We start from the raw sequence: 20,585 nt of genomic DNA, 5'->3' as shown, positions 1-20,585 counted from the left end.
ATGACAAGCACGGACTTTGGGGCTGTCTTTGTCATTTGTCTGCGAGTATGTTGCGTCACAGATGTCCCCTTGCCATAAAAAGAAAACACTAAAACCCTCCTATTTGCACAAAAATGGAGTCTGGTTGGCTAAGTCTGCCCGAGGTCCCCCTATACTGAGCAGCTGTGAATGTCCCCTTTGCAGGGGGAGGCCTGCCTTGGCCACTATGGGAAATCGCCATCCCCATGTTCTGGGCACTTCGGCCCCTCCTCCCCTGGGAGCGTCTCCCATTCTGACGTGGTGGCCCATGTGGCGTGTAAGGTACATGTCATGTTTGTTGACAGTCATCTGACACTCCCCTGACGGCGTCTCTGCAAGGCAGGGGCGTGTGCACCTTGCTCACCACTATTTCCCCAGTGCCTGGCATCGTGCAGAAGACACTTAGCGAACACCTGATGGGTGCAAGAGCTGCCCTGAGCCTGTGCCCCTCCCTGGCCATCGGCTCTGTCCACACTGGCCTCCTCCAGGCTCCTCCAGCAGGGAGCTATTGTCCCCTCCTCTTGACTTTCCTGGTTCCCAGTGACCCCAGAGGGTTAGGAAGCCGCTCCCTCTGGACAGCCTTGCGGAACTTGCCGCGACCTTCCTCCCCTGGCCCATTACACTTCTCTGCAGCCCCTTTGGTTTCCTGACTTCCTGGCTGGCCGCCATCTCCACGCCCTTGGCTCACAGCTCAGCACAGAGTAGGAGCTCAGTGAGCACTCCGACTGCCCCTGGTGGGGGCACACTCCCTCCAGGCCAGGGCCCTTGGGGTGGACAAGGCCCAGCTGGTCAAGCAGCCGGAACGCTGTCCCAGACAGCCCCACCAGCTTGAAAATGTCAAGACGACATCTCGTCCTGGCCCCAGGGAAGAAGCTGTTTGTAGCGAAGGCGGTGAGGGGCTGCTGGAGTCGGATAAAACTGCACATGGTGCTCTGCTCCCGGCACCAATGGGGGTTACTCATTCGTTCATTTGTTCCACAAGTGTTTTGCTCACCTCCTGTGTGCCAGGCTCTGCTAGGTGCTGAAAATACAGCAGAAGAGACAAATCTAAGTCCCCACTTCCCTGGTATAGAGAGGGAATAAACGGTAACGGTGTCAAGAAGCCAGAGTAGGGGCTGGAGCAGGGCCAGAGAAGACTCCAGAAAGGGGGTATTTGAACAGAAGCCCCAGAGACAAGACCAGGGTGGGGGCAGGCTCCAAGGAGCTTAAAGTCCAGACAAAGAAACTAAAATAAACTCCTATGAAGGGGAGGCTGTTAGGAGATGTGGGCTCTGTGGGGAGGGGTCTCTCCTCCCCTCCTCCCTCTCCATCCAGCCCCTCTGCAACTGGTCTGGAGCAGCGGAGTGTGGGATACAAGGTGTCACACTGCTCATTTAAGGAGAAACAGTCTCCCTTTATTTGGTTCCCCAGCCAACCAAGGCTGTGACAAGTAGCAGAAGGGAGCAAAGGCTGCTAGAGGCTCCCACCTTGCAAGCCGGCCCCAAGCATCACTGTCTGCACACACCCTTCTGGCTCTGAGGCCCCGGAGGCCGTGTGCCCGTGTCCGAGCTGAGAGTACAGTCCTGGGCTCTGCTTAGTGCATCTACACAGGCCAGGCTGGGCCCTCTCAGGGTCCTGCTCTGTGTCGCAGAACTGCCCTGACGCAGATGGCGCCCTCAACAGATGTTCCCTTTTGAAATGGTCACACAGGGGCCAGATCTGTCTCCAGCCCCATCCGAGTTTCTCATTGTCCCCTATTTTCCTTTTGGAAAGAATTGGGGCCACCAGCATCCTCCCTGACCAAGGATAGGATCAGCTTTCTCTTCTGAAAGAGAAGGTGTGAAGGGGGAGGCATTCTGCCGAGAGACAGCAGGACTCTGGGGCTTGCACTGGAGGGCAGCTCTGAGGTCAGAGAGAAGCTTTTCCACCCAGTGGGGAGGAGATGGAGAAGGAGCTAATGACAAGAAAAGTCTCAAGATGTGTGAGCTGAGGATCAAAGTGTAGGATGCAAATACCTAAGTAAACTTCCACTGAGAGATTGTTTTGCCTCCGGGGGTTCCGGAAAATGCAGAAAGAAAGGGGGAGGGACATAGTTGGGTTTTCACAGAATCTGATGTCAGAGGTCATAGTTCATGCCCACGAAACAGAGAAGCCACATCTCGGGCTTAGCTTTTGGAAAGTGATGACTTTGTTAGAGGCAGGCTTGGCACATACCGCGGGGGACAGAGTGGGGCCCTCTGCTCCCTCTGGGGATCTATGTGACCACAGATCTTGGGTGATAAGCTGAAAAATCTCAAATACCTGTGGTTAGAGCACGATTCCAGCTGGATTGTGGAACTACTAATTACACGTGCCTGCAGGAGCAGGTCACAGGCTCTGGATCTATTTGTAACCTTTAGGGATGAGCTGGGGGGGGGTGTGCACATGTGTGCCTGTGTTCACATGAGAGTGCAGGCGTGTAGCTGCTAACTCGGCCAGTGGACACGACCACTGGGGGTTATGAACATAAGTGAGGTGACTGAGGGGCTGAGTTAATTCACTGTCGGGCACTAATGCATTCTGCAAAGCCAGGAGGCCACCCTCGGTCACAGAGGCAACTCTCTCTCCCGCTCCCCTCTCTTCCAAACACACCACTTTAGAAGAGCAAATGTGCTGGGGCCCAAACTTGTCAAATAACTGATCAATCTTGTGCCTCTTCTATAAGTCCCTGTAGCTCACATCACTGTCAGGCCTAAAAATCTGGAGCCATCAAGTCAGGACAAAATAACTTGCGTCTGACATTGTAGTGGAGGCAGTGCAGGGGAAACAGACAGAAAACAAGGCAATGAAGTGATTTCTGCAGGACAGAGAAGGCGGTGAACTCCACAGGGAAAGGCAAAGTCGGGAGAGGTCTCAGGCTGCAGAGGCAAGGACAGGCCGGGCGTGTGAGCAGGTGAATGAGCTGCTGAGTAAATGCGAGAGTGGACAGATGGGCCAGTGAACATAGCAAGAACAAGTGAGGGAGACTTTCAGATAAGCCAGGGTGGGTGAGGAGCCTGGGGGCGCCAGCTGGGGCTGTGGCCCAGACCCTCATCAGGACTTCCCAGGGAAGGCGGCTTGATTAGACCATCGCCCCCCACCCTACTTTGTCTTAGATCACTTACCCAGCGAGTGTCAGTCCCACCATCATGCAGGAGACAATCCATGTAGTATGAGCACAGCACAGTCCCTTGGAGGATGCCTCTGGTGTCCAGGACTGTTTCTGTTTGGCATAAAATAGGAGCTCTCTCTCATCACCAGCACTGCAACACCCGAGAGACCAGGTGTGTAATCAGATATGTTTTGTAATTAAAGACAACCCCATCAAAATATTCCAAGGACGTGCCTCCAGCTGGCCTTTAGCAAAGATGACTTTCTCTAAGTTTGTGCCGTACAGCTAAAAATCTGATAAACTGGCCATTTTTCCTTAAATAACAGACGTGCCTTAAATAGCAGTCATCCTTAACCTCGGGATCCTCCTGTTTCGTGTTTGTTATTGCAATTTTAGAAAACACAGAAAAGTATAAAGCAGAAAATTAAAGCCACCCAAATAGTTTTCCTTAAATAATAATAAAGGCTCTCTAGCTAAGCTGCCCAGGGCACTGCTGGGCCCGCGTGTGGTGTTGTGACCTAGAGATGTGGGGGTTAGTCTGAATTGAGACTTGCCACCAGGGTCAAAAACACACTAGATTTCAAATACTTAGTAGGAAAAAAGGAGACTGTAAAATGTCTCAGTAATTTTTATACTAAGAACACACTGAAGTGATATTTTTACATAACAGGTTATATAAAATGCATTATTAATTTCACTTGTTTTCACCCTTGTTCGTGTCACCACTAGACTATCTCAGTGATCCGTGTGGCTGGCACTGTGCTCCTGTCGGGTGGTGATGTTCCACGGGGCCCATAACTTACTCTTTGAGCATACAGCAGTGTTCCATCAGGAGCGGGGTTTGGGGGCCCAGACCCAGAGGGGTTTCAAGGTTCTGACTGCCCAGTGCAGGGTCAGGAAGATCTGCTGACGAGTTGGTGAGCCTCCTGGCTTGTTCCATTGTTCATTTCTCCCACAATCACAGAGTTTGGGGGAAGATAGCAGCCGTCACACACAGTGTCCCCCTGGGAGATGCTTGTAGCCCGGTGACTGGGCTGCAGGAGACCCTAGGCCAAGGCAGAGGCCCCGATGCCAACCAGCAGCTTGGCACTGAGTGGTCCGCATGGACTTGGATGCACCATGAAATGGACAGCAAGGTTTTAAGGGAAAGGCCACAGGCAGCTAAACAAGACTCTGGAATGTCTGTTAGTCTGGTCATTGGGTTCACAGGAAAGCATCGGATCCCCCATGAAGATGACTAAGCCTCAGAGTGTGCCCAAGGAGCTCTGGCTTCCTTGATCTTCAGAAGAGAGGCTGTGAGATCCCACAATGCAGAGCGAGAGCCGCGTGCAGCCGGGGCCTATGATATTGGGATCACCACCTGGCCCTGGAGATGGGTCTTTAGGGAAACTAAGGGCTGTGCTGGTCATCGGCTCCAGGGGAGCCAGGCAGGTTTGTGGCACTCGGGTCCCCCCATGCCCTGGGCAAGATGGAGGGAGGCTGTTTGAGGGGAGCAGCCCTGGTCAAGTGCACACCCTCTCAACGGTGCAGGGCCACCAAGTTCCATCCCAGCTCTGTGGATTTGGGGCCTCAAGTTACCTTCAGCCCCTCAGACAGCAGGGCAGGAGGCCACGACCTCTCCTTGTCTACTAGAAGCTGCATCCAATCTGGGGCCTAATACACAGCTGGGGACAGGAGGAGCTCAGAGGAATTGTCCAGGTATCACAGATCTCTCTAGAGCTCAGATAAAGGCCATTTGCGGTCACAAGGAGGAAGTCCTTTATCCTCTGGGAGGGCACCGTGAAGGGGACTTGCCCAGCAGTCTGAAGCTCTTTTCTTTTCTCAAGCACCAGAAAGAAGAGTGGAGCCCGTGGTGCAGGGCGGCTCTCTGTTTGAGAGGAGGGGGGTCAGCCTGGCTGTGACACGGAGTTTCCACTGTCTGCCTGGACAGGGAGGCCAGGTGGGGTCCTGCCTGAGGGACTTCTGATGCCAAGGCATTCACCATCCTGAGAATTCATACTGTGACTCCCACAGAGTCACAGGGAGGAGGGAACAGTTTGGGGCTGTAGTCTATACTTCTCGCCACACTCCAAAGAAAGGACTCAGGAGGGCACGTATGTGTGAACCCACTGGCGGACGGCTGCGATTGCTGTGAGAATGTGAGTTCATGTTTGGAAAGAGCTTAGCTCCTGGTAAGCGCTATATAACTGCTAGTTAAACATAAATGGGGGAAACCTACAGTGTGCCAAGGATGAAAAGGAGAGTGCAAAAATAAAGCCAAAAAATGAGGCTGGCAGGACAGAAGGGGCCCTGAGCGGCTGGGTCCGTGGGAGCAGAACAGAGGTGTGCTAAGCCACCTGAGCCGCACAAGAAAGACTTCTGGGAGGAGGAGGCCTGGCCAGGCTGTGACCTGCCCTGGGCGTGCTTGTCAAGTTCTCGGGAATTCTCAGAGGGCAGACCTTGGGGTTCATAAAACAAATGAAGAATCTGAAAAGCCTCCTGTGGAAACTAAATATCCAGGATTCTGTTAGAGGGAAAAAAAATCCCCCCAGACAGAACTTCATGCTTTGGCTGAGCTTCAGGAGCTGGGGCTGGCTGTTTCTGTGCCCGGAGCTCCCGCCACGCTGCAGCTGGCGAGCCCTTGCTCGGCGGCGCTGACCTCATATGGAGGAAGGAAATGACAGGGGCCCAGTCTTGCGCCCACTGTATCTTGGTTATAAATTCCCCAGGCACGTCTTCCCCTGTGATAATCACTCCCCAAGTCGCTTTTAGCAGGCTATTTCCTATGCCTGTGCGTCCTGGGCTCTGTCCCCCACGGGCCACCCACGGGTATAGCCTTTGTGGGAGCAGGAACCAGTGGCCCTTGGCACTCGCAGTGGCCCTGAGTCATGGCTGCTCACTTCTTCCATGCTCCATCCCGCTCCTTCCCTCTCCCAGGGCTGCGGTGAGTCAACAACACTTATTAGGCTCCTCTGAATGCAGAGATCTCTACAGGGCAGCAAGCTGCTCTGTGTAAGGACAGTCAGTCTGAGGGTGGAGCAGGCTCAGTGACACGTCCTCCACCGACCAGTGACAGCCTGGGGCACCTGTGCATTTTTATTTTGTAAAGGGAAACCAAACCTCCTCCCTCCTTCCTACCTCTCCAGTCCTGAATGCGTAGTGTTCAAGTGTGCGTGTATGTACGTGCCTGGGTTGAACTCGTGGAGTGAGCCCCGGTTTGGGGTGGTCAGGAGACTGCAACTCAAAGCCAAGTTTGCCCTCTTGCCTGACCCTAAGCCAAGTACATCACCTCTCCAGCTGTGCTCACCTGTGAAACGGGGGGGGGGCGCTAGATCAGCCTCCTAGGTTGTTGTGAGAGTGCAGGTGAAGACTCTTGGCACCTCTGAGAGCAGTGATTCTCAAGGGGGGGACTTTGCCCCTCAGAGGACATTTGACAATGTCTGGAGACATTTTTGGTTATCACACTGCAGTGGAGTAAGTGGGTGCTGCTGGCATCCTGTGGGTAGCAGTCACCAGGGAGGCTGTGAAACATCCTCCAGGACAGCCCTCGATCACCAGGAGTGACACAGCCCCTAATGTCCATGGTGCCGAGGTTGAGAACCCCACCTTAGAACTCAGTATGAGAAGAGGCCATTGCCACAACACCCCTGAACCCAGTCTCACCAGGGCCAGCTGGGCCCTGTGGTCCTCACCCCTGCCTGGAGGGGAGGCACTTCATCATCTCATTTTATGAAAGGGGAAACTGAGGCACACTGGGTCCATCCAGTGGAGCTGGGTTCTGTTTGGGTGCATGGTCTTTTTTTTTTCTACCCTGGGTAGAGTGCCATGGCATCATCATAGCCCATGGCAACCTCAAACTCTTGGGCTCAAGCAATCCTCCTGCCTCAGCCTCCTGAGTAACTGGAACTATAAGCTCCTGCCATGATGCCTGGCTATTTTTTTCTATTTTTAGGAGAGATAGGGTCTCACTCTTGCTCTGACTGGTCTGGAACTCCTAAATTCAAGCAATCCATCTGCCTCAGCCTCCCAGAGTTCTGGGATTACAGGCGAGACCCACCCTGTGCCTGGCTGGGGTTCATGGTCTTGATCACCAGGCCCTGCATCCCTACCATTCAGGGCACCCTGTTCTGTCTCGCTCTGTAAAGTTTGGTTTGTAATTTCCCATTAAAACCCAGAGGGCCAGGTGAACGCTCAGACATGTGCCCTGGGGCCAGGCAGGAGGAACGGGAGGAAGGGAGGTGCCAAGGGGATGAACACACAGTGCTGTTGGAAAGGGCTTCCCTGCTCGGCCCCTGACAAGGAAGTTCCTCCCCACGGCCCTGCTGCTCTGCACTCTCTGTCACTCCAAGCAAACACCCCCACTGACTGTGAAAATGTCAGCAAAGACACAGGCGTCTGTCAGTGGGTGCCATCAAACAGTGTGAAGGGCATCGCCACGGCGCAACAGGTGAGCTGTGAAGCCCGGAACTTCCCATAATAAAATATACCATTTAGAATAATTAGGCGGTTTTTTTAACTAACTCACGAGTGGGGAATTAATCCTGCTGACAAAAATCTGTCCCTTAGGATTTTTAATCATGAAACTCACTGAGTCAAAAAGTAGAAGATGAAAAATTAATGCTTAACCATTTATGGAGAGGGCCCATATATATGCAGTTAGTGACTCCGAATGGAGAGAAAGAATTCCAACAAAATGACCCACAGGAGACCAGCGGGGCAGAGGACCCGTGACGAGCAGAGTGAACCGTCTGTGGAACAAAAGGGGTCCCCAAAAACTGGTCTTGACTTAGGAGATACCTTCACTTAGAGACACTCTCTTCTCCTTCCCTGTTTGGGGGACTATTGCTTTTACTTTTTGTTGGTCCCCCAAATCCTAAGATCTAAGACACCCCCCCCGGCAAGAATTCCTACACTGTCCACTAGAAAGACTTGGGGAAAGGGGCAGGTGAAAGGAAACAGAATTTGGGGACAGGAGCCCAAAAAAAGGGAATCTACTGGAGAGGCAGGAGTAGCGTGTTACAGGCAACCAAATGTCTTGAACCTGGCTAAGGCGTGAATCGCAGAAACAAGAGATTAGATACCATTTGTCTTCAGTAAAGCAACAGGGGGCGCTGTCCGTCCAGGAGAAGGTACAGTGCCTGAGAGATTGTCCCCCCACTGGACAGCCCCCAGAGGGATTTGAGCACTAAGCCATAAGCGCTAGCCCAGCCCTAGAGCCCTCTGAGGTCAGAAGTGTCAACTCAATGTTTAGGAACACCAGTATATCCAGAATGGACTAATTATATTTTTACTCTATTTTTTCACAAATTATACATTGTGGAATTCTGGAAGATGCTTTGCCACTTGAACATAAATTTATAAAGATAGTGCATTAGGATTACACAATACTGGTTGTTTACCAACAAGGATAAGAAGATAAAGTTACATAATCTCTCTGCCTGTGGACTTCTCCAGCCCTGAAAACTTGAACTTTTAGGGGCAAAGGCCATAGAGGAGTGTTTGCAGTGAGGGTTGAGCCAGCCTTGGGCACTTCTCCATACCCACTCATGCTGTCCAAGGTGCAGACAAAGGGTCCTTTAAGATCACTCAGCACCCACTGGCACCACCAGCCTGAGGACTGAGTAGTCTTCTTACACCTCTCCAAGTTCAAGGAATTCACAAGCTTGTGCCTAAATGGGGGAGTCTCACAAGGCACCAGGAAAGGAGAGATCATGACAGTGACAAGATGACAGTGGTAACAATAGCAGTCACCATTGCTGAGCCTAGCAGAGGCTCTGAGGCTGAGGAAGCCGCAGGGCTGGAGAGTGCCAGTGCTGGAACCAGGCACCTCCCATGTCTGCCTCCCATCCCCTTGACTCCAGACTCGCTCTCAGAACCACAGTGTGCCTGTGACCTCATGACTTTGAAAGGCAACTTATATTACTCCATGATTGCTTCTATAGGTCCTGAATGTTCTTAAGTGGCCATTTGACAAGCAATTATTATTATTATTATTTTGAGACAGATTACTATGTCGCCCTCAGTAGAGTGCTGAGGCATCACAGCTCACAGCAACCTCAAACTCTTGGGCTTAAGTGATTCTCTTGCCTCAGTTGCCCAAGTAACTGGGACTATAGGGACCTGCCACAATGCCCAGCTATTTTTTGGTTGTAGTTGTCATTGTTGTTTGTCAGGCCTGGGCTAGATAAGAAGCCACCAGCTCCAGTGTATGTGGCTGGTGCCCTAGCCACTGAGCTACAGGCGCTGAGCCATGACAAGCAATTATTGAGCACCACCTGTATGAACCTGGCCGAAAACCCAGTGTAAAATGAAATGGAGTCGAGGAAGTGCTGCAGTGGAGGTTCAGGAAAGTTCTTTGGGCACAGAGGCAGAATCCAGGATGACCCACAGCAGGAAGTGGCATCCCCTGCACTGGTGAAGAACTAACAGGACAACAGGAGGTGGGGAGGGCTGCCAGCATGGCCCCTGGGGGCTAAACCCTGGGGGCCTGCCTCCTCCTCTTCTTCCAGCAGGGATGGAGGGGTAAAGACCTACCATGTGTGGGGATGGGGAGGGGACTGTAGGGTCCTGGAATGAGAGTTCAAAGGCCAGGTCCCTCCCTCAGGGAGGCAGCAGAGCCTCCCGCAAGCAGTGGAGGCAACTCTTGCAGTAACCTTACTGGCCTCAGAAGACAGGGACTGTTCCTGGGGCTTCCTAAGCCTAGGTCTCCCTCTGCAGAGCGACATCTGGCATCCCGCCCTGGCAGGTGTGGGTTTAGATGAGAGGATGATACTCCCTTACACGGTGTGTCAGGGATTGCACGTGGTCACAGAAGGTTGAGAGCTCCACAACCCGGCGCCAGGGTAACGCCAGTGGGCTCCAGAGAGAGGATTCCCCAGGGGTGTCCTCCTGCAGGGGCAGGGGCAGCTGGAGGGGCGGGTCTGCAGGAGCCAGCAGAGGCAGCCTGGAGGAGGTGAGGACAGACATGAGTGACAGCAGTTTGCAAGGGTGGAGGGCCAAGAGGGAGGGAGAACATTCCCGACTTCAGTCTCTGAAGCTTCTCTCCCCTGCGGAGGTGACCCACTACAGAATTGTGGCCACTCGGAGACTTTTATTTAAGGTAGAAGCTATTGGAAGTTCTCCTCCTCTCCGCCTCCCCCTATGAAAACCCTTTCCACCCTCAATAAACCCAAAGGGGCACTTTCCCCTGGTTAAAAATAAAACTTGGAGGGGGCCCCGCAGGAATGGAATCCTTTCTTCCTGTGTTTAAATTTCTACGGAAAATCTGACCCGCGTGGCCGCCGCCCCTGCCATAAGCGGGCGGAGAGCGCTTATATCTTTAAGGAGAAGAAAGTCAGGCAGCGTCCAAGTTCCCAACCCGCCGCTGAGCCGCCCGCGGGACTAGCAGCCGGCGGCGGCGCAATCGGCCCCGGGAAGGGTGGGCGCACCCGGCGTACCCCTCACCACGCACCACGCGGGCCGGGCGGGCGGGGGGCGACTGGGAGAGCGAGAGGCGGCCACGTCCCTGGGCCCGGGCGCGGGCTGGCCCGGCCCCCTGCGAGCGCGCCGCGAACGCTGCCGTCTCCGCTTGCAGAGGCCGCCGGGGCCGTGGATGGGGAGGGCGCGCCGCCCGGCGGTCCCCACGCACAAGCAGCCACGATGAGGGTCAACGAGAAGTACTCGACGCTCCCGGCCGAGGACCGCAGCGTTCACATCGTCAACATCTGCGCCATCGAGGACATAGGCTACCTGCCGTCCGAGGGCACGGTGAGTGCGGGCGCCCGCGACCGGGGCGGGCGGGCCGCGCACCTGCGCTGCGCCGCTCAGGGAGGGAGGGAGCTGGGCGGCGGCGGGGCCTCCCGGGACTCCTGGGCGTAGGCCGGGCCCTCTGCACGGAGTCGGAGGCGCCCACCCGCGCACGTGTGCCGCGGAAAGGGCGCGCTGGCCCGGGCCAACTGTGTGAGCTCAGCCGGCGCTCTGCGCGTCCGGGGCGCGGCGCCCACCCTGCCAAACACGGCGCCCGGGTCTGGCATGGCAAGCCATTCCAGGCTCTGTTGGCGTCCCTGCTTGCAGCCGCCTCACCCTGGGTCCAGAGCCTGAGCGACAGCGTGTGGCTGAGGCCTCGGGTGGGACCCCACTCGTCCTGGCCCAGAGCCAGGCGTGCCCGCCCGCCCATTGGGGTGGCTGGAGTGAAGGGTGGGGATCTTGGGCTAAAGCCAAGTTGGTGGTCGCTCCAGGAGAGTGGTAGCCACCAGGCCCCACCAGGCATCACTGGGCAACACTCCCTGGGGCCCTTGCTTGGGGATGGGGGGCCACTTGCCAGAGGCGGGAGTTGTGCCCAGGGCACTGGGCCCAGCCCGGAACTCTCAATGCCTGGGGCAGCTGGCCGGTGCCTGGCAGTCGAGATTGCTTTCTTCACTGACCCCAGCCTCTGCTGGGCACTGAGGCCTGGTTCAGGTGGTGGCCAGGGTAGGGACACTAGTAGGGAGCCAGTCACATGATTGGGATCCCCAATCCCAAGGTCCCTGGCACTCCTACCACCCTCCCTCGGGCCATACCCAGAGGTGATAGGGATCCCGGGATGGGAGAGTAGAATTCACTCAGGAGGGGTTTGGTTTGAAGGACAGAATTTGTCTGAAGAAGATGTGAACTCACTCATTCTTGGGGGGAGGGGTCAAGGGGGCAGTGCTCTCTAGGACCTAAGAATGTACAGAATCCCCTCCCTTCCTCCTTCCCCTACTGACCCCCAAGGCTCCTCCTCAGCACCAGGCCCAGCTTCAACCCCTTAGGGATTGCCTTGGCCTGTCTTCTGGTCTTGGGGCCAGAGGGCCCTGGAGGGGGTACGCCCAGAGACATGTGGGATGGAGCAGGGGCAAGGATCATACTTTGGGGCCCGGTGTTCCAGGCAAGGCAGAGACTCAGGCTTTCCTCAGGCCTTCCACTCCTTGGGTCACAGTGGGGGGCTCTGGGTGGCAGTGAGGGACTCCTAGGGAACAGAGCTTGCAAAGAACTACAGGGGGCAGAGATGGGGGGGATATGCCTGGGACAGATAGGATTAGCCCCAGAAGCTCAGGGGTCATTATTTGAACAAAGCCATAAGCTAGACTATGCTGGTCCCTGGTCACCCACAGAGAGTGAGATAGGGAAGGCTCTGCCTGTCTGGAGCTCACTTAAAGAGTTGGGGTGGACCATTCCCCCATTCCCCACGACAGTGACAGACACATTCCCATAGTGCTGGGCCAGTGAACTCTTACAACACATGGGGTAGATGCTGTTATTATGGGTCAATAAACTAAGGCCAGGAGGGACAGAAGACCTGCTCCAAGTTACCCACCAGTTGACAGGACAGCTAGGAAGAGCCTGAGATACAGGCTAGCTAGCAACAAGAAGCTTCTGGAAGAATGGACATTCTGGGGAGGGAGCTAGTTATACCCATAAGGGGTAAGGATGGGGGTCTTTCAAAGAAGTCACATATGTGAAAGCCCAAAGGTGGGAACATGGGACACCAGTTCGGAGTCACAAGATAATGGTGGTGGCCAATGTGATACAGAAATGGAGGTAGACTGGGTGAGACGCGGCAGTGAATCAGATGTACAATAACAAAGAGAGTCCTGGATGAATAGCCCCTGGGCTTTGGGGTTTAGTTCAGGGACCCATTGCTTATCCAGACTCAGAAATCATTGGTCCCCCCACCAACCCAGGAGGGGACTGCAAAGTTTGTAAAGAGGCAGGTCGGTCCAGAAGAGGCCATGGACTCTACTTCGCACTTACTTTATCTTGTGGGCACGGAGGACTGTGACTACAGGAAGGAGAACATGCTGCTGGTGACATGGGCACAGATGGGTGCAAGCAGCACTCTGGAGCCAGGCCGTGTGAGTGCAGGGCAGGCAGCATGGCAGGGAGCACTCCCAGGGCATCCCCGGTGTGGCTCGAGCCAGCAATTGTTGCTCAGTCATTGCCCTGAGTCACCCAAGGCGGCTCTGTACATGGGAAGGCCAGAGGGCGTGGGCTGCAATTCAGAAAGTTCCTGCTCCATTCCCAGACCACATAGGAGCATAAATCAGCCACAGAATAAGCCTGTCCCACCAGGCTGCCAGGCCTCTCCTCTCTCTACCACCCCCCAAGTTCAAGGATGAAAATCACTTCATTGTTTCTGTACAATAAGGTATAAGGAGAAATGACCTAAAAGCCAGAGGCCAGGTTGGATGCAGTTTATTTCATTAAGTTTGTTTGTGTTAATCTTTGAGTGTTTCTACTTCCTTCCTTCAAATTGGCGGTTGTCCGTGGCCTGGGATCTGTGTGTCCCAGACAAGCCCAGACAATCGTGGAGATATCTGCTTCTCTAGCCTCTGCCGACCTGCTGAGATAAGAGCATTTCCCTGTTTATCTGCATTTGGAGGTGATCTGCTCATAGATGGTGGAGTGTGCCCAATAATCACAAATTGATTTATAATAACCTAATTTTTAAAATTGGGGGGGATAAAAATAAAGTTTAAAAATAATGTTCTATAATTTGAAGAGTCCCAAAACCAAAAGAAATTTTGCAGGTCACTGATTCCATTGCCCCATTTTCAGAGAAGTGAAGGTAGTGGATTCCCTAGAGTGACTGCAGTATTTCATTCAGATGTGTAGATTCAGTTCCAGGTGCTCCAGCTCCAGATAAGAGCTGAATAAACCAACTACACCCCAGGACAGCATCCCAGCCATAGACACACGGCTCCTCCCCACTCTTCTGCCCTTTCCCAGGAGTTTGGGGTGGGGGCCAATAGAGGCAGGTGTGGACCGGATGAAGGCTGCCCTCCCACTGCTTGTGGTGCCCAGGACAGAGCTGCTGTGAAGGGCCTTTGTCCCTGATGTTTTCCTGTGTGACCACAGGAAGTCATTTCTCTCCTACCATTTTCCTATCTTCCTTGAGGAAGCTCTTCCAGGACCATTTCCACTCCCCCTCACACACACACACAAATAGGCAGGGTGTAATACTCCAAATACTTTCAGATCTTCCATCCCACATTCTGTGCCCACCGGAGTCCTGTGACCTACATCAAGATTTCTTGTCTACCTCTCACAGCTGAGAAGACTGAGGATCAGAGTATGAGGGGGTGGGGTATGTTTAAGTGCTGGGCTGGCTGAGCCTCAGCTTCTGTGTCCTTGGATCTGATGGCCAATACCAGTGACAGTATGCAAGACCAAGCCCCGGTCACTCATACATGCATTCCTTCTGCAAGCACAGACTTGGTGCCAACCATCAGATGAATAAGAAATCCTTCACCAGGCAGTGCCCGTAGCTCAGTGGGTAGGGTGCCGGCCACGTACACCCAGGCTGGCAGGTTTGAACATGACCCGGGCAGCTAAACAGCAATTACAACTGCAAAAACAACAAAAAATAGCCGGGCACTGTGGTGGGCACCTGTAGTCCCTGTTACTTGGGAGGCTGAGGCAAGAGAATCATTTAAGCCCAAGAGTTTAAGGTTGCTGTGAGCTCTACCGAGGGTGACATAATGAGACTCTGTCTCAAAAAAAAGAAAAAAAAAGAAAGAAAGAAATCCCTCACCCTCAACAAAGGTGCACAAGGGGTCGCCTCTCCTTTCTTACCAATACAGAAGAGAGAACATTCTGAAGTTCTCCAGAGCCTTTGCATTGGGAAGTTCTGCATAAGGTTGAACCCACATCTCTCCCACGGCAATTTAAATCCTGGCCTTTTTGTCCTATTCTAAACAAGAAAAGCAGCCACTCCACTGTTCCATGGGAGGGCCCCACGAGACCTCCATGGTCCTTGCTGCACATCCACTGGCTGTCCCCAGGCCCAGCTCAGCACTGCTCTCCAGACCATGGGGCCCTCCCAGACCCTGTGGAGCTGAAAGAGAGCCCACACTTTCTGTTGAAAGGTTGCTGACCACTTACTCTTACTCAGGTAGGCTCTTGCCCATTTTATAAAAGTAAGGCCTATACAGATCACACAACTTACCTCAGTCTCACAGGGGGCCAGGCCCTGGAACACTCACCTGTGCTTTGTGCCGCCTGCTGCTGGTCCCAGCATCACACCCAGCTCCTTTTGTGAGTTTTTGAAGTCTGTATTTGGCACTGCCATCATCTTTCACTGTGGTCCACTCTGACCATGAGATTATAGACTGTCCGTCCCCTAGTTCCTTATCTGTGTATCTATCTCCGTTCTCAATTAGAGCAAGCTCTTGTCTCGGACTCGCTATATAGAGTATATGCCAGGTCCTGATGAAAACTCTTCACAACAAACACTGACACATCTAATTCTTCCAACCACCTTATGAGGGAAGTCTCATCATATGAGGGAGGTCTTAGGGGATGCCAGGGGGCAAAGAGATTCGGCTCTGTGCCTGGGTAACTCAGCTGGTGAGTGGCAGCTGGTGGTCCGAGAGGGTGTCCACTCCTGTCCTGTATGGTGCCTCTCCCTCCACTGTGTGTGGGAAGTTAGATATTTCTGTTTTCCCGAAGACTATTAAGCCTCTGAGGGGAGGTGTGTTCCTTGATAGGGCCCATTGGCACATCCGTGCTGTTGTTCATGTTGAAGCTGGTGACCCTTCCTTTCTCACCTGGGTGGAGAATTGTTGGCCATTCCCTAGGGTAGTCTTGCTCTCTGGCTTGTGGGACCATGTTGAATTTCCTTCCCTTCTCTAAGAGTTTATTTGCCCACCAATATTAGCCATTATCCCTGCCTCCAGGGGTGTTTGTGGTCACCCCACAGCTACTGAGTCCTACTGGGTTCTAGACAGAGGTATGTTAGGGAAAGTCCCCGGCCAGGCCTCAGGGGTCCTGCCGTGTGGTTTCGGGACCACTGTGTTAAGAATGTGTAGGTAGATGGTTAGAGATAGTCCTAGCTCACGGAGATGTGCTTGGGCCAGAGTGGTCAGTCACCTTTGGATCTGGGAGGGTGGGCAATTTGCCCCATGGCCTGAAAACCAGGTGAAGGGCTAAGAAGAACAGGGGGTAAATGCAGGGAGGGGCTTCTCATGTGCAAGGCAGGGACCTGGATGTCCCATCAGGGAGGATGACTCCCACGTAGGCCCTGGGTGAGGGCTGAGGAAGCTGGGGGGTGATATAGCAAGGGTACAGGGGACCCAGTCCACAGGCCTCCACTCAGCCTCACAGGACATAGTTCCCCATGTGGAGAGCAGGGATGAGCTCCTGCTAGAGAAGCTGAATGTCTGGCATGCCCAAGATGCTGGCAGGTGTGCCCTCTGCCTGCTCAAGACACCTGCCTACCTCAGTGTGACCATCTCCTGCCTATGCCAGTTCATTCCCCCAGCATGGACCTGGGTCATCCAAGGGCAGCCTTCAGGCCCAGCTCTTGCCCAGGAGGAGAGGGTGTGAGGAGAGAAAAGCACTTTAGCTGCCATATCCCTGGGCCCCTGTGGTTCTCCTGAGATACTGAGCAGAACAAGTGTCTGCACTGGTGGAGGTCAGGGTGACGGGGATCGCCCTCAGGTACCTGGCCTTGGAATCTGGGGAATTCCTCCTGGCATGTTCCAGACATGTCTCATGTCTCTGAGCTCAGCAGAGACAATCATCAGCTCAGTAATCCTCCTGGCCACTGGGGAGGCACCTATGTTACCCTCCCCCCTTGTTTGACAGAGGCAGACCCTGAGGCTCAGAGGGTCAGGGACCTCACCTGGCCCTCAGAGCTGGAGCGAGGCCAAGCCCAGGTGCAGAGCCAGGTCTGGCCAACGGCAGGGCCTGCCAAGAAGCCACCGCCTCGTACTGTAGCAGCCTACCTCTGCCCCGTCTGTCCCTGACAGGCCTGTGTCCTCGCATTGCCCAAACTTACCCACCTGCGAGAACCTGCTGCTCTCCCAGCCCTGCTTAACCCCCACTCCAGGCTGGCCCGGAGCAGCAGGGACAGAGCTGAGGCTGTACTCTCTCTGTGTCCTCCAGCACCTGAGCCGGAGCCCTGCCCTATGGTCATTCTGTGGAGTTGGGCCCAGAAATTGGGCAGCTCACCAGAATGAGCCTCAGTTTCCCTCCCAGCAAATTGAGAAGAATGGCTCTTCCATGCAGAAGCACCGTGCGGCTCCAGACGTAAGATGCTGGAGTCTTCCCTGTCCTGTCTTTTACCAGGCTGGATGTGTAACTGTGCTGCCTCTGAGCCCTTCCAAGGATGCCCGCCCCCTATAGGTGTGGTGCTGGCCTGGAAGCACCCTGCAGACATATGTAGTGGTGAGCAAGCTGGGCAGAGCGTCCACATGGCGTGCAGGCCCTCCTGGAGTCGCCAGCATGGCTGGCCCCCGCATGGTTGCAGTTGGAGCCTCCCTGTCCTCCCCCTTAATGCTGAGTGTTTGGCAGGGTCTTCAACCCTCCAGCTTCCTCCATGTACTTTTCGGCTGTCCACAGCCCACCACCATCACACTGCAGTTCCACTGACCACATGGGGAGACCTTCCAGGCTAATGAGACCCAGGCACACCTCTTTTCACCGCCCATGGGTGTTTGGGGCCCTGCCTGGGAGCTGCATGCCAGTCTCACAAGTCATTGGGAGATCTTGTTCTCAAGATGCCCCGTGGCGCTCATGGTGGTGCAGGGAGCATCTGTCCATAGCTACAGGGACCTGAGATGGAGACCAAGTGGCCAGGCCCAGGGCAGAGGCTCAGCCTTAGGGACTGTTACCCTCTGAGCTGTTTATTAGGCTCCATCCAGCAAGGTTTTATCTCTTTTTCTAATTTCTGGAGCCTGGCTTGCTGCTTGACCTGTCTGTTCTCCATAACCAGCCGTTCTATACTTTTATCTCATTGGGCTTTCTGGAGTCCTTCTGACAAATAATGAAACCAAGGATGGACAGACCCTGTCAGAGCCTACCCCCACCTCGTCACCCCGGGGGACTCCCCCATCCATGCCAGTGGCTCCTTCTCTGTACCCAAAGTGGCCCCTACACAAGCACCACATCCCCCAGCCAGCGAGGGGCTGGAACAGTGCCTGACCACCCAGCTTGTTCACCCTCTGGGTGGGGTGTGCTCCTTGAGGTCACTCCAAGGGTCCTAGCAGGATGGAGTCCAGCTGCCCATGGCAGTGACCGCTGGTTAACCCGCCTCTATCAGCCTGTCCTGGCACCTCCAGTCCAGCTCCCAAGTAAAGTACTGAAACCCAACCCTTCCCTCAGGGTCTGATTTTGGGAGAACCCAGATGAAGACAAGTAAAAGCCTCTCTTCTGGCCACAAAACTAGTTGGTGGCCCTGCAGCCACCTTGACATGATGCTGCCTTGGACAATGACCACCAGAGTTTGATGTTTGTACCTGCAGAAGCCATGCGTGGCTCTGGCCTGCCTGAGACCCTGTATGGGGAGGCCTTCCTAGAGGGGTGTTGCTTGGCAGCTTTTGCAATAGCTCTTCTCAAGCAGCCAGGGAGGTCACTCACACCCAGCTTGCCCTAGCTCTGCCATCCCTCTGGGTGACAGTGTGGGAGATTGGCAGTGACCGTGTCCTTTTGGAGTGTCAGCTCCATCAGGGCAGGGCCTGTGTGCTGTGCTCCTGGCTGAGTCCCAGCCCCAGGACAGTGCCCAGCACAGGGCAGGCATCAGTGAGTATCAGCTGGATGAGGGAGCGAGTGAATGAATGAAGTGGACCCGTTGATGCAGGCTCCCTGCGAGGGCCGGGCACTCACAGCTCCATAGTGAAGGGATCTCTTTTCCTCCACCCTCAGCTGCTGACCTCCCTGTCCGTGGACCCAGATGCCGAATGCAAGTATGGGCTGTACTTCAGGGATGGCAAGCGCAAGGTAGACTACATCCTGGTATACCATCACAAGAGGGCCTCGGGCAGCAAGACGCTAGCCAGGAGGGTCCAGCACAATGACGCTGGCCTGGGGACACGTGGCGCTAAGCAGGACCAGCCCCTGCCTGGAAAAGCAGGCCCGTTGGAAGCAGGCCCGCCTGAACCCCCAGTGGACTACCACGAAGATGACAAGCAGTTTCGCAGGGACGAGTATGAAGGCAATCTCCTGGAGGCCGGCCTGGAGCTGGAGCGGGACGAGGACGTAACTATCCCGGGCTTGTCGGGGCGGGCAGTGCTGGCCAGAGCTCTGGGGGCAGGGGGCAGCAGTCTCGTCCTAGCTTTAAACTGTTCTCAGACAGAGGGCAAGATGAGAGTGCCTCCCTTGTCATGAAGGTGGGGCAGAAATCGTTTGTGAACAGCTTTGGAGGGCTCCAGACCACCCCTTGGAGTCACATCTGCTCTGGGAGAAGGGCTGGCCTTCACAGCGGTCACCCACAGGTCAAAGCACTTCCTGCTTCTGGTCACTTCCTCTCCTGGGAAGATTTGCCCACGCAGAGGGAGGACTAAGCTTCCTGGGGGTCTCCCTGGCTGGCCTTGACCCCTTTCTGGACCTCAGTTTCTCAATCTAGAAAGTAAGCAGATAGGTCTGGCTGACTCTGGGGGTCCCTGATGCTCTGAAATCCACATCTCTATAACCCTGTTTTCTGGATCTTTTCTACCCTAGCAAAGCCTAACAAACTTGCTAAAAGAAAGTTTCTTTCTTTCTTTCTTTTTTTTTTAGACAGAATCTCACTTTGTTGCCCTGCGTAAAGTGCCATGGCATCATCATTGCTCACAGCAACCTCAAACTCTTGGGTTCAAGTGATCCTCTTGCCTCAGTTTTTCTATTTTTAGTAGAGATGAGGTCTTGCTCATGCCCAGGCTGGTCTTGAACTTCTGAGCTCAAGCAATCCACCTGCCTCGGCCTCCCAAAGTGCGAGGATTACAGGGCTGAGGCACTGTGCCCAGCAGAAAGAAAGATTTCTGAAGAGAATAGAGGGTTGACACACCTCATGTGCCTGAGGGCGTGGCAGTGTGCAGAGAAGGGTTTTAGCACCCGGACGTGGCAGTGCTTGAGTTGAGTGCTGTGTGCTCCCCGACCACATCTTAACCTCTCTGTGCACGAGAGTGCCGCTCCTGAATATTGATGAAAATCCCCCTAGTCTAGACAGCTCTCACTGTGTAGATTAGTCAAGAATCAGCAAAAGTCTCAAAAACACACGAAGAGCAGAAAAAGTAGTCAGCAGGTTGACTTAGGAAACAACCAAGTCAACTTTGAGCGTTTAAAATATAAGTTGGCACCGGTTTGCTGTTTCGTCCACAGGGCCCACTGTGTCCTTAAATGATGAATGCTTTTGGTCAGTGGTTAGAATGCCTTCTGAATATCCAGACCAAGGAGCCAGTTAATTAGGGAACTCAGGTTGTAAAGTCTGTTTTGTGATATTACTTCCCCTGGAAACAATCAAGAACCCCCATAGATCCTCTTTCTCATTCAACAGGATGGTCTCTCTGGGTCTCTGTTTACCTTCTGGAGCTTGGGCTCCCTGGTGGAGGTTGTGAGTCCCACATAGCAGGGGTGGCTCCCTTTGGAGTTTCCAGAGCCTGTGAGGGGGCTTACAGGGTTTTGAGAATCTGGAAGCAAAGGTTCCATTCTAACAAGGATTCCAAGAGTTTCTCCTGATTTTGAGGGAAGTAGCTAGAAAACAGGTATTTGCTGTCTTACTTGG

At 54.1% G+C, this 20,585-nt stretch overlaps 1 protein-coding gene across 4 annotated transcripts in view; it reads left to right on the top strand.

The window, feature by feature from the left end:
* Positions 1-20,585, top strand: part of ANO1 (anoctamin 1) — a 181,743-nt gene that overhangs the window by 76,870 nt on the left and 84,288 nt on the right. For 3 of the 4 annotated variants that reach the window (XM_023518328.1, XM_023518329.1, XM_012810511.2), the window contains exons 2-3: positions 10,680-10,852; positions 18,749-19,081. In XM_023518328.1, coding sequence (XP_023374096.1) covers positions 10,680-10,852; positions 18,749-19,081 — 506 coding nt within the window. Of the gene's footprint in view, positions 1-8,005; positions 8,665-10,679; positions 10,853-18,748; positions 19,082-20,585 lie in introns of those variants that run through there. The other variant, XM_023518327.1, reaches the window with a different exon arrangement.

This window comes from Otolemur garnettii, unplaced genomic scaffold (assembly GCF_000181295.1).
Source record: "Otolemur garnettii isolate 467f Iridium unplaced genomic scaffold, OtoGar3 scaffold00134, whole genome shotgun sequence".
Classification (NCBI taxonomy): domain Eukaryota; kingdom Metazoa; phylum Chordata; class Mammalia; order Primates; family Galagidae; genus Otolemur; species Otolemur garnettii.
Note: the sequence above shows the minus strand (reverse complement) of the source record. Positions and strands in the feature narration are given on the sequence as shown.